The sequence below is a fragment of the Brachycentrus maculatus genome, unplaced genomic scaffold (genome assembly GCF_059751285.1).
Source record: "Brachycentrus maculatus isolate JH-2025_06_01 unplaced genomic scaffold, ASM5975128v1 h1tg000624l, whole genome shotgun sequence".
Lineage (NCBI taxonomy): Eukaryota > Metazoa > Arthropoda > Insecta > Trichoptera > Brachycentridae > Brachycentrus > Brachycentrus maculatus.
In genome coordinates, this window is record NW_028281361.1 from 509,634 (window position 1) to 522,403 (window position 12,770).

Here is a 12,770-nt window from a genome sequence, read left to right on the forward strand (position 1 = left end):
TTGTTTAAAATTGTGATTTAAATAAATGTATACAATTAGAAAAAAAAAAAAAATAATAAAAAAGTTGTCTGACTGTCATGAGTTGTGATTAGTTGAATACTTCCTCCGAGGAAGATTGATGAGGAGATTGAAAGGATCGGCAAGTGGTCCAGAATAAGGTGAGGTCACCTGAAGAACCCTGCGTGCCCTGGGCGTTGTACGGCGTGCAGGTGTAGCGGCCCTGGTGGTTCTGGTTGACCCTGGTGAAGAGCAAGGAGCCGTTGTTCATGATGACGATGTCCTTGGTCTGGTAGGGCTCCAGCAGGCGCTTGTCCTTGGTCCACGTGACGTACTGCAGCGGCGGGTTGGCCTTGATGTAGCACTGCACCACCCCCGCCAGCCGGAAGGGCAGGTACTGCACCGTCGGGGTGAACGTCACTTTAGCTGGATCTGCAATTTGTTCAACAATACTTATTTATACATTTGGCATTTAATTTGTAAACCATTTATTTTATTTATTTAATAAAGTCCGTATTTAATAAAGTTATATGTCCGCCTCCGTAGTGTAATGGTCAGCATGATCGCCTACCGTTCTGGAGGTCCCAGGTTCGATTCCCAGGGGGGTTTAATAAATATAAGTGATTTTTTCACTCTAATATTTATTCAATATTACACTGGACTGGTACCTGAAGTGGAGGGCTGATCACCTTTCCTTCATGTGTAATCGATCGAGATAACACTGCGTTTATATGAAGTAGTGCCCTATGCACCATTGGGGTGCGGTAAGGGATTTATTATTATCATAAAGTTACATTTTTAAATACAATTTGATACAATTTCTATACATTTCAATACATATGGCACTTATAATTTTAGTTTCGCTGTGCCTCTCCAAAAAAGAGACTGAGCTCTTGCGCTTGGAGAGGGACTTACACTCAAGATTTATTGTTTTATTTGATTAATAATCTTTTTCTTTTCTTTTATACATGTTTTTTTCAAATTTATATGTAATGGGAATATTTTTTTTCTTAAGAATTTTACCTTCTAATTTTTTTATTTCTTTAGGGAGGGAAGTTTATTGAAGTATTTAATTCCTGAATATTTCATTTATAAATTTAAAATATTAATGGTTATATCAATCAGAGTGTTTGATAATGTCTCAATAAGATGAAACGCGTCACATATTATCATATATATTAGTAGAGTAGAATTCAATCTAATAACCGTGTTTAATTTTGGATATATTACCCAACAATTCAAAATGGAATTCTAACTGTCTGCAAACGGCTGAATGATGCGATCTACAAAAAAAATATTTCAGATCCGCCCACTTCCATTATTCACTTATGAATAGTACTTTTATATTTATTTCCTATTTTTAATGACTTTATAGATTATAGAAGCAGGTTGTACAACTTTATTGCATAATAATCAAAGTTCTTTTGACCAAAAGAGGTATGTGCTAGGTTTTGTTTGACCTGCTTATGTGCTATGGATCTTGTAGTTTACACACTGCTATCTAAATCGGCGAAAAAAGCTGCCCGAAAACCTTGTTATTTGTGAAGAAAGTACTTCTAAAACTTCTGAAAACTCAAGTGTTATATTGAGAAAATTGATGACCTGAGATGGTGTAAAAGGATTGCGTTTCTTACCTGTAATTTTTTTAAAATACAAATATTAAAAAAAAAATATATTAACACAAATGCTTAAATATCATACTATTTTCGCAATCCTACGCGACATTAAAAATAAATTGTTATAAAATAACACTTTAAGATTATCAAGCATTCTAAAAACCGACGTAACGCCACCATCTTGGTTTTTCACTATCGCACTCTGTTTTATCGGCAGAATATTTTTGAAATTCAAAAATTAATGGAATTCATTTCTTTACACAAGTGAACGTCATACTTGTTTTTTTTTCTGTCGCACTCTGTTTTATCGGCGGAACACTTTTGAAATTCAAAAATTAAAGGAATACATTTCTTTACATATCTACATATCTTTACACAAGTTACTCTGTCTGAACCACAAATGGTTGTGCAAGTATAGTTATACATTGAAAGTAATTGAAATAAGATCCTCAATATTATTAACATTCAAAGCATTTACTTTGTGGTTAGTCATTTTAAACTTTATATTATTTTAACAAAAATGTTAGTAATATTAGTATTATAACCACTCACCGAGAATTTTTGTCTTCCGGTTTCGAGTCTTACCCGTCTCTTCGAAAGGACAATCACTACAACACTATGCAAACAATACTACAAGTCACAACCATAGCACTATTCACAGACATAGCTATCCGTCTCTTCGTCAGGACAATCACTACAACAGCTAGCAAACAATACACGTCTTTACCATAGCACTACTCACACACATGGCTACGGTAGTGAGCCTGAGTAGGGTCATGATAAGCGGTGTTGCATAACCAGTAGCTAGATTTCAGAGTCACTTGGACGTTAGGTAATTAAAAAAAGAGTGCTAATATTACGAACATATTATGTCGGGTTGTGGTCCCGTGGTTAGTGTCGCGGACTTTTTCGATTTTACCATGGGGTTGTGGTCCTGTGGTTGTTGCGAACTCTTAAGTCAGTGTATCTCGGTTCGAATCCACTCTACCACAATTTGATACCTATTTCTAATAATGAGCCGCTTAGGCTCACAGAAATAGTATGAAATTGAAATATTTGTGTAGTAAAAACACAAATATATCTCTAAAAAAATGTAAAAAAATGTAAAAGTAGAAATAAGATCTGTGGGTAGTAGGCATAAGGGTGGTGACTGACCGGAGCCATTTCGTCGTAACGTAACACGTTACGATGCGGGCATTCGTATAGTCAGTACAGCGAGCCGAGCACTCCATCCATAGTTTCGGATGCTCGCTGATGCTCCGGTCAGTCACTACCCTAAGAAACGAAAGGTCATATAACGCAATGTACTCACACTCGACGTTCAGGTAGGCGGAGGCGCTCTGCGGCTCGCCGATGCCGTTGGAGACCTCGCACAGGTACTGGCCGCTGTCGTCGGCCGCCACTGGGTTCACGACCAGCGAGCCGTCGCGCCGGATGGTGACGCGCGTCTCCAGCGAGGCCACCTCCTTGACGGGCGCGCCCTCGCGGAACCACTTCACCGTCACGTTCCCGGGCAGCGCCTTGGCCTCGCACGAGAACTGCACCTTCTCGCCCTCCAGCTTCGTCTGGTTCGTTGGCGGCATCTTCGCAATCGGTTCACGGTTAGGCGACTCCATCAATCCTCCGCGCGCACTCGGCCCGCACCTTTTAGTCGCCATAATGCGTGTTCTGTGCCCCCCCCCTCCATAGTTGGGAGGTCCTCACCAAAACGTACATTTCCGTTGTAAATGATTTTAAGTAATCAGGAATTCCAGCTTGTAAAATTGTTACGTTTTGGTGCGATTTAATGATTTCATATTGGTTTAACACAGGATTGGTCACGTTTTGTCGCAACTTTAATTAAGATTTCGATAAAATACAGTAAACAGAACAGATTTGCATTTAAAAGATTTTTTTGTGCAATATTGGAAATGTAACTTTTTGGTGAGGACCTCCGCAGATAGTGCGCGAGAGAGGCGAGACGAGAGATCTCACGAATTTACTAACTAACTAAACTAACTAACCATCACGGTGCTTCCCGGCAGGGGTAGACAGAGATAATAGAACGCCACACCACTCTGTCTTTGCAAACATTATTCGCCTCTTCCACGTTCACGCATCTCCTCATATATACCCGACGATTGTTTCGACTCCTAACCTCTAAACTCTAAACTCATGCCTCTAGCGAGATAGCGAGTGTTTTTGCCTAGAATTTTCACTCATGAATTACATGAAATTATAGTAACTTTAAACATAAAGAGTAAATCCACTCACAAGTAGGCATAGGCTATGAAACTTTTAAAGTTGAAGCCTGAGTAGGGACATGACAAACGGTGTTGCATAAGCCGTAGCTAGATTTCAGAGTCACTTGGACGTTAGGTAATTCAAAAAAGACTCCTAACCCGACCGCTTTCAAGTATCTGGCATACCGTGCAAAGTTTTTCTCGCTCTTCCTACGCTCCTTTTTCCAACTACATTCGCCTCGTAAATTTATTTTACTGTTATTTCTTCACTCATTCGTTCCACATGTCCAAACCATCTCAACACACCTTTTGTAATTTTATCGATAATGCTTATCTCAGCTTTGCATTCCTTCTTTATTTCACTATTCGAACATTTATCATACATCGTTATGTCGCACATTCTTCTGAGAGGTCGCATTTCATTGCATTCAGTCATTGAATTTACTGACAATATAACTTTATTTTATAAGGAATAACCCGAAAAGTCTACTTTTAGAAGCTTGTCTCCAGGCAGGATAAGGAAAGTAAATGTGAATAATTTATCACAAACACTGAGACCAATTGAAAATAAAATATTTCTTAAATAATTTTTTTGGGCTTTATTTATCATTATAGCATAATTATAGAGCCTCCTGTATTGCCAGTTAAGCGGAAATTTAAGTACTTTTTCATTTGAACATGTTCTCTGATCTATGCTTTCGAAATTATTTGTCATATCGCTCTCTCGCTCACATTTCTCCAAACCATAGACAAATGGTAACTTGGGGAACCCAATGTAGCACCAACACATATAGTGACAGCCACCAAAAACACATTATAACCACCAAAAAGATGTTTGACTTTAATCAGCAATTAAAAATATGCATAAATTATAGCCAGTAGTGATTTGTTTTATTTTGCAGCTGAATAATACTGTCAGTCGAAAAGATCAAAAAAATCTGGCAATAATTTCCAAAAATATATAATAAAAAGCTTAGATATTAAGATGTGTTTGTATTGAAGCACATCACATGAATGGAGAGATGATAAAGCAAACACAAATAAAAGTTGTTAAATGAATCCTGTCGAATACTTTACACAACACTAAGTTCTCTGCTAGAGATGCGTCTAACGGGTAACTGTTACTCTTACGAATATCCGAATGGGATGGAGTTCTTAGCTTTTTCACGGTAAATATTACTTTCCAGTTTTAGGTTTTGGTGTCAAATATATAAGACTCTACAAATACGCAATTATCAACTAAATTTGTGCACTTATAGGCGTGATTAGCTTTCAATAATCGAACACAAAAACCGAATTATGTAAGTAAAGAAGTCGTTATTTATTTCGGTTTTTTATTCGATCGCCCATTTCTATTCTCTACTCCCGCAACATCAAGCTGTGTGGAAGCCAACAGAGGCAAATTGCGATGTAACATTATGTCTAGGTGTAGAGCACTGACAGCGTCAACATCGCCATTTTGAATTTAGCATCCGCATCGCAGAACTGGAATTCAAATTCTTCATCTTCTAACCTTTATCTGAATCCATGGTGCATAGGGCACCGTATTATATTGTATCTTGAACGTTAATTACGCGAAGGCAAGGTGATGAGCCTTGCGTTTCAGGTACTAATAACATTATAATATCATCCTTCAGTTTTGAAGACGTTTAGACGACTCTTGTGTGTGTAAAGCATTCGAGACCAGATTTACTGTACTATTATTATGTATCAATTTTAAGCTCTTTAAGATCAATTACAGTACAGAAAAAGCAAACTTTAAAACAAGAATTATACAAACATTTAGTGAAAATTACTGTTTAAATTTAATCAAGTATCAAAACAAATATTTAGATTAATTTCAAAATCAAATACAAAAATTGTCGTTATCATCACAAACTAATCTATGACGAAGAAAGATACGGTAAGCTTTCTTGCTAAATTTCAAGAATTAGTTTGCGATGATGCGGAAGAGTTGAGGTGGATTGAGGATGAAATAAAAATGGAATAAAATGGAAACAAGTGGAATGAGGCGAGATGATTGTGAATGAACTTTGTAAAGAAGCTGATTTTTCGTTTTTCGTTCACAGCCCCCAACAACTTCAACATGTGACCAGGGGTGATTTAGGTCGAGCGCCTCAAGTATCGGATTATTGCCAATTAGTTCGGACTTCGGGAGGGATAAACTGATTTGTATGAGAAATAAATAAATCATATCGAAATTAAGCAAAAATATTCGCACGGGGACATTTTCAACAATGCAGCGAAAAATAATCAAAACGAAAGTACAACTTAGGATGCTTGATTTAAAGTAAGGGGGAGAAGCTCGAGAAATGAATGGCAGAGTATAAGAATGGTCTTTCGTACGTACAATTCAATACAATGAGTCTTTTAGACTAAATAGTCGCAAATTGTTGTTGCTTGAAAAAACAAGATTTTTTGTGAAAATAAGCCCCGAGTGCTAAACATCAAAATACATTTACATAGGGTGTTTTTTTTAGAGGTATAAAAATTAAAATTTCTCGCAATAAATTGATGGTGGCACCCACCGTGCTGCCTGTTGCACCATCTTGTTGAAACCACAACTCTGTCACATAAATGACATTCAACTGAGGTACGAAGAAGCCAGTAATCATGGTTTTGTAACGCTCTCCATTTGACCGCAACATTTCGGCCGGCATCGTCTTTTAAAAAATATGGTCCAATGGTTTCATCTGCCCATAAACCACACTAAACACTGACTTTTAATGGATGTTAGAGCGTTTCGACAAAGGCTTCTGGGTTTTTTCCACTCTAAATTCGACAATTCTGCTTTTTAGCCATTTCACCAATAATGTACCTCATCGATGAAACAAAAATTTGCGTTGAAAAAGAGGATCAAGCTGAATATTGTTTTTGGCTCATTTACCGAACCTACGACGCGCATAATGGTCATTCAGTTTATTCATAGTGAAATGGCAAAACGCACTGACTACAAATCAACTGTCGACTGTCAAATTGACAGTCTGTAGAAACAGTGTTGCCAGTTTAAAAACCAAACCTCTAAAAAAGCACCCTATATAATGGACGTCTCGAGAGAGTCGAATCCTATTTTTCATAAGAAGTAAACATGAAAATCTTGGCATTGACAAAGCTTACAAGCTGTCATTCTCTGGCTTAAATGATCGCCTTATATAGGTATGTAATGTTTATTATTCTGCTCAATGTTGAATAACCATATCGTCTTAATTCTTGAATGTTGCATATGATGTATAATATAACTAATTGGCTGTTGAGAAGTGAAAATAATGAAGTCAACATCTTTCCACTCTAATCTTATCTGTACTTTGTTAATAATCGACTATTCAAAAAGGAAATATCGTCACCTGTATGCAGAACTATCCTAAGTCAGCAACGAGTCAAATTTGTTTTTAATTGTGTATTGTGTTCTTTATGTTACTGAGTTTGTGGTACAGAAAGTTCTTGTATTAAATAATAAGCTATTCAAATATTATAGATCTAAATGTTAAAAGAAACCTAGATGATAGAGAAAACCCACTTTCAACAGTTTATTTGCCTCCCTTAAAAAATCCTTGGATTCAGTTAGGGTATTTATGCATTTATATGACGATACATAAATTGAAATCATATTTCAAGCATCTCTTAGTAGGTGGAAATAATCCTTGATAATTTTCACCTATGGAAAAAAAGTGCAGGCTATTTATTTACTTCACAAAGTGTTCAACAGATGGCAGCTCGTTCAATTTGTTTTAACTAAGATACGAAAGCGGTTGGGTATAGAATGTAAACAACGTCCAAAATTTGAGGTAAAATAAATGTTCAGTAATGAGCAGAATGATGAACGTCACAGCATGTAAAGTTGTCACTTAAATCAGGTAATGCCAAGCCATGAGTCCTGAATATTCCAAGACTTCCATATCCCCTTCACACAGAAAGATGCTTCGTCACTGTTGAATAAATAAGTAAGTAATTATTGAATTGTCAGCAATTCTAATATTGGTTACGTTATTATATCTCTAGAATGACTTTTTCCAGAATTTTTGGAATGGTCCATTTTTGGATGCAGCTGATAAATATTTTATTTAAAATTTTTCACATTTACGTAAGCTATTGACTCAATTGGCGTTTGCTGTATTTGCTACCGTACTAAGTACAGAGGGGGCGATGAATTAAGATTTTACAAAAGATCAATAAACCACAATTTTTCTTCATTTATTGAGAAAAGTAAAAGTTCTATTGAATGTAACTATCAATAATCAAGCATGCAAAGAAAAACCCAAATACCAAGCGATGATATTTAAAAAATCCAAATTTAACATTCGATATGGAAATCTAACTCAAAACTAGTTAACGATATGAATTATAATTAGTGGTCTGCTGTTGCTGACTTTGTTGTCGTTGACCTTCAGAGAGAGAAAAATAATACCGTCAATCGATTCGTCACTTTGTGGTAGAATCTAACAGTTTTTAATTTAAGTTTCACTCAGTAAATACCACATTTACTTAAAATCTATTGTAACACGTGTTTCGATGCATTCCGCATCATTTTCAAACACCGTATGTGAAGCTAAGTGTAAATTTTAGATTTGTGTCCTTGAGACGTTGAAGGTTGAAGAGGGGGTAGGAGCCGTTTCTTATTTTTTGAATGGTCCATTTTTGGATGGGGTGATTAAAGTTTTTAAATATTTAATAAATAAATAAATAAATAAATAAAAATATCAAACAGTCCATACCCGCTCTTCAACCTCCAACGTCCCAAGGACACACCTCTAAAATTTAGACTTAGCTTCACATACGGTGTTTGAAAATTTTACTGCGGAATACATAAAATATGTGTCACAGTAGATTTAAAGAAATAGTGGTAATTACTGAGTAAAACTTAAATAAAAAATAGAGGAAAATAAATAATTATTTAATGTAGATGGCCCCGTGTGCTTAGTACGCCAGAATATATGCAAAGGTCGGTAAAAAACTGAGACAAAAAGTGAGATGCGGAAATAAATAAAAGGCTCAGACCGAGAGATGTGTCCGGAAGCGTTGGGTCGGGTCGGGTCGGTAGCAGTAAGGTGCAGTAAAGTGGGGTCAGAACCGAACAGGGGAGGGAGTGGGTGGGTCGTTTTGTTTTGGTGTCTGCTGATGATTTACCGTGATGACGGCGCCGCCCGCTATAATCACCCTTGCAGTGTGGGAAACCTGTCCCTCACCGTTGCGCGCGATGCACGTATAGTCCCCGATGTCCTCGTGGCGGATGTTACTGATGCGCAACTCGGTGCCATCATTGAAGATGCCAATAGTAGCGGAAGGCTCCACAGGATTGGCATCCTTGTACCAGAGGATCTCCGGCGTGGGAGTGCCCTCCGCCTGGCAGTTGAGAATGATAGCATCTCCTGGAACAAAAACAATCGACAAGTTAAAAATGCCGCGTGAACTGGATCTTCTTCTCGATCGAAGGTATTGGGAGGGTCCGATACATTGCGGGAAACCCGCTTGGCACAACGCGGGTTTAAACTGTGCACCTTCGAGTTAAGCTTAGACTATGATGTCTCTGCGGTAATCTAACCATGATGTTTGTGTGAAAGCACTAAAATAAAGAAAGGATCTTCTTCTTTGATCGTTTTCCTCATTGCTGAGGATCGTGGCCCCCTTGCTGGCTTCCTCTGGAACCTCGGACAACACTCCGCCAATGGTCCCTGCATTGTGCAGCTTTAGAGCTCCCGCAACGGAGAGGCCTGTAATCTCTTTCACCTAGTCGGCCAGCGGGTTGGAGATCTACCTCTGGCCCTCCGACCTTCAAGGCATCCGGTGATGTCAAGCCTCTCCAGGTGGTCTACGAACAAGTGGCAGAAGAATTGGTGAATTTGACTTCGGCAAAGAGTCGAAAGACGATCCGTAATATTTTTTTGGTTTTACAAACATATATTATTTAGATTGCCAGTGACAGAAACATTGAAAGCCATGAAATGTAAATTCACAGTAAAATCGGGATACAATTTTGTCTCACATCGTCTAATAATTTTCGCACCTTAGTTTATAAAATGAAATTGATTTTCAAGAGTGGTCCATCAGGAAACCTAGATGCTTCTGTATCAGATCCAGGAATACGGTTGGGAGAGATTCCATTGTTCATGTGCTACTTGTGAAAGGCATCCATGACAGAACGAGGGTGAAAATTAGTCGAGAAGGAAATGCGATCACTTAACCCTTATGTCCAGGGCATTGATTACATACGGATGTTGATGTTTTAATAATAATATTATAAATATGTAAAGTTATATCCACTGCGTGGTTGATGCGATAACTTCCGTGTAGAATCCCAGCCCTTGTTGTAAAGGAATATTAGGGGGTAGGTACAAAGAAAAAAGAAATAACAGAAAGATACGCTTTTTCCGGATTTTGAATATTTGTAAATAATTATTATCGATATCTGATGTATTTTAATTTCTAAAGTACAATTTTAGGGTATTCTATCCCGAATACCGAAATTTAATATTCGTCATAAACCCGAATATTCGATCGTATAACGGAAAGTAATAAAACGAAAGTAATTGTTCAGTTTGGGTACCTTCGTAGTTGCGGCAGATTAATTCTGATGATCGACAATTTTATGTCGTTTGCTCAAAAATAAAAATATGAATCCATTTGTCACGAGGTTCTGCTTATAAATTGTCGAATTTCTTCTAGTGCTTAGGCTGTCATTTACATTCAAATGTAAATACGAAATTGCTGTCGTTTTTTAAATGTGTAATTCAGTCACAATTGGGGTGACTTCAAAGTTAAAGTAACAATTGGGGTGTATTTCAATTAGACGCCGACTTAATGAAAAACATGATAGCGTCTTGCTAGTTAGAGGTCAATCTTGTTATGTATAATGCATAACCTCTTAATGCTTGTCTTCTTACTGTGCCGGTCCACGCTGAAGGTCAGCAATCATCATGGCAACTTTTAGTTTGTCTGCAGCCGCTCTAAACAGGGACTTATTTGCCCAAAAGTTAAATCACAGTGAGAACCAAATCTCTTTTAAGAACTTCAGAAATGCAGGCATTAAGGTGCATTATCCAGAAACGCGTTAAGAAACCCAATGAGGAACACGGAAATTCATAAACTTTAATAGTACGGGGGATATAGTCAGATGGGGAAGACAGCGAAGATGATTCTGAAATGCCCATGACAATAGAATGCAATAAACTAGACTGGCCCGAATCGCACTTCAAGAGAACCCACATGGAAGAAGACCACCTGGAAGACCTCCAAAGCGTGACAGCTGCCAGTCCACGTCACAAGAGACAGATTACGGAACACACAGATTCTCGGATCTGTAAGAAGGAAGAAGAAGAAAAAGATATGGCAGATAACGGGGTGAATACAGCACAGTTTAAGATACAAATAGAATCGCCGGACGGGACACGTAAACGGTGAGGGTTTGCGAGCGTCCCAAAGGTCAGAAGGCCTATATTGAGTTGAAGGCAAGTGATTTATAGGGATAGTGGAATAAAGTAACCGGGTGATTTATGATAAAAGTCTACAGTGTTGATTTATAGCTGGCAATATAAATACAATATTGGGGAATCGTACGGTAAAGTGGATAATGAGGAATTATTGCAGTGATTGACGGATATATAGAGCCTGGGCTAACGACTGCCGCGGATATCCAAACTGGATGCAAACAAGGTTGCCGCGTCGTCCCTATGGACATAAATTTAAAACAATAGCTGAAATTGCGTTAGTTGCACTCAAGTCTTTCTTTTGTAATAGAGAGGGTCATTGGTGATCTACGTTCAGATATTTGGGACTCCAAATCTCAGTTGCGTTGACCGGAACATTTATATATGTAACATAAAGGAATCGCTGGAATTGCATTAATTGCATTACGCGAATGCAGAAAAATATTTTGAAATTGCTTTTAAAAAGAGTGTGAGTTCAAAAGTATGATTTGAAAATAGTTTCGTTGATCTAGAAATCGTAGATAGAGAGCTCGTTTAAGAGCTATTGTATTATGTACGTGGAATAGTTATATGTATATCGGTGCATAAAAGAGAAAACGAACTAATTTTACATTTCTTGATATTCCGGGGATTAATTTTTTAAAAATGAACACATATTGACAAAATCAGATGTTTATTTTTTCTATCATAAACGTCATTTACAGAAAAAAAGATGTTTAAAAAACGTAAAAAATATCTTTCTGTACAAAAATAGCATTTTTTTTCCAATTGGTAAAAATTTTTCTGCAAAAATGGTATATATTTTTCTTCACAAAAATTATGTTTTTGCGTGGATTGCATGAGATTGGGCATTTTCGTGTGCTAAAACATTTGACCTATGTTTATTTTATTGGAAAGAGGTGACATTTTGACATTTTGACAACTGAACAGAGTGCATAAGTACAGAGTATGGTTTCTATTTTTATAACATTTGGTTTCTGCATTGACGACTTAAAAAGTGAACTTTAGTAATTAATACATTCGCCCTCTAAGGCATAGATATATTGGATATAGTGAAAGTTTAATATTCCCAGTGCCTACCCAAAATTGGGGTTGGTACTTCGGTATATTTTTTAAATATTGGAAAACCCTGTGTTTGATCGGCTGTAGTGTATTGTCGCGTAGTATATGCCAGTATAGTTGTACGGAGAAGTTGGTTGCCAAATCGTAAACCTCCAAAAACGACTTCGTCGGCAGATATCTGCATTTAATGTTCCTTCGTTGCCAAAAAATAAAAGTGACTTATGCAATGCGCTTTCAAAAATGAAATTACCGAAAACTCGCGATGCGAAGTAAAATCCTAAAATAGAATTCGTAGGGACTTCCAAAAGAAGTAAGGTATTTAATGTACGATAAATAACAGAAATAAAAAGATACACTTAAATTAAAATAAATAAGTTTTTTTAACAGTTTAGGCAGCTGGTTAATTGCATGTACGCATCTTACTCTGGAAGGATCTTATTTTGAGCTTAGTT

General features: G+C 37.2%; 1 protein-coding gene across 11 annotated transcripts in view; it reads right to left on the reverse strand.

Moving 5' to 3' along the window:
* tutl (immunoglobulin superfamily member turtle) overlaps positions 1 to 12,770 on the reverse strand; it is a 337,339-nt gene that overhangs the window by 15,135 nt on the left and 309,434 nt on the right. For 9 of the 11 annotated variants that reach the window (XR_015838863.1, XR_015838862.1, XM_088273972.1 and 6 more), the window contains 3 exons: positions 8,960 to 9,201; positions 2,926 to 3,196; positions 169 to 429 (listed from right to left, as the gene is read on the reverse strand). Coding sequence is in view for 9 of the 11 variants with exons in the window: in XM_088273972.1 (XP_088130098.1) it covers positions 169 to 429; positions 2,926 to 3,196; positions 8,960 to 9,201 (774 nt within the window). In the remaining 2 variants the exon portion in view is untranslated. The remainder of the gene's footprint in view (positions 1 to 168; positions 430 to 2,925; positions 3,197 to 8,959; positions 9,202 to 12,770) is intronic. The other 2 variants (XM_088273974.1, XM_088273973.1) reach the window with 1 other exon arrangement.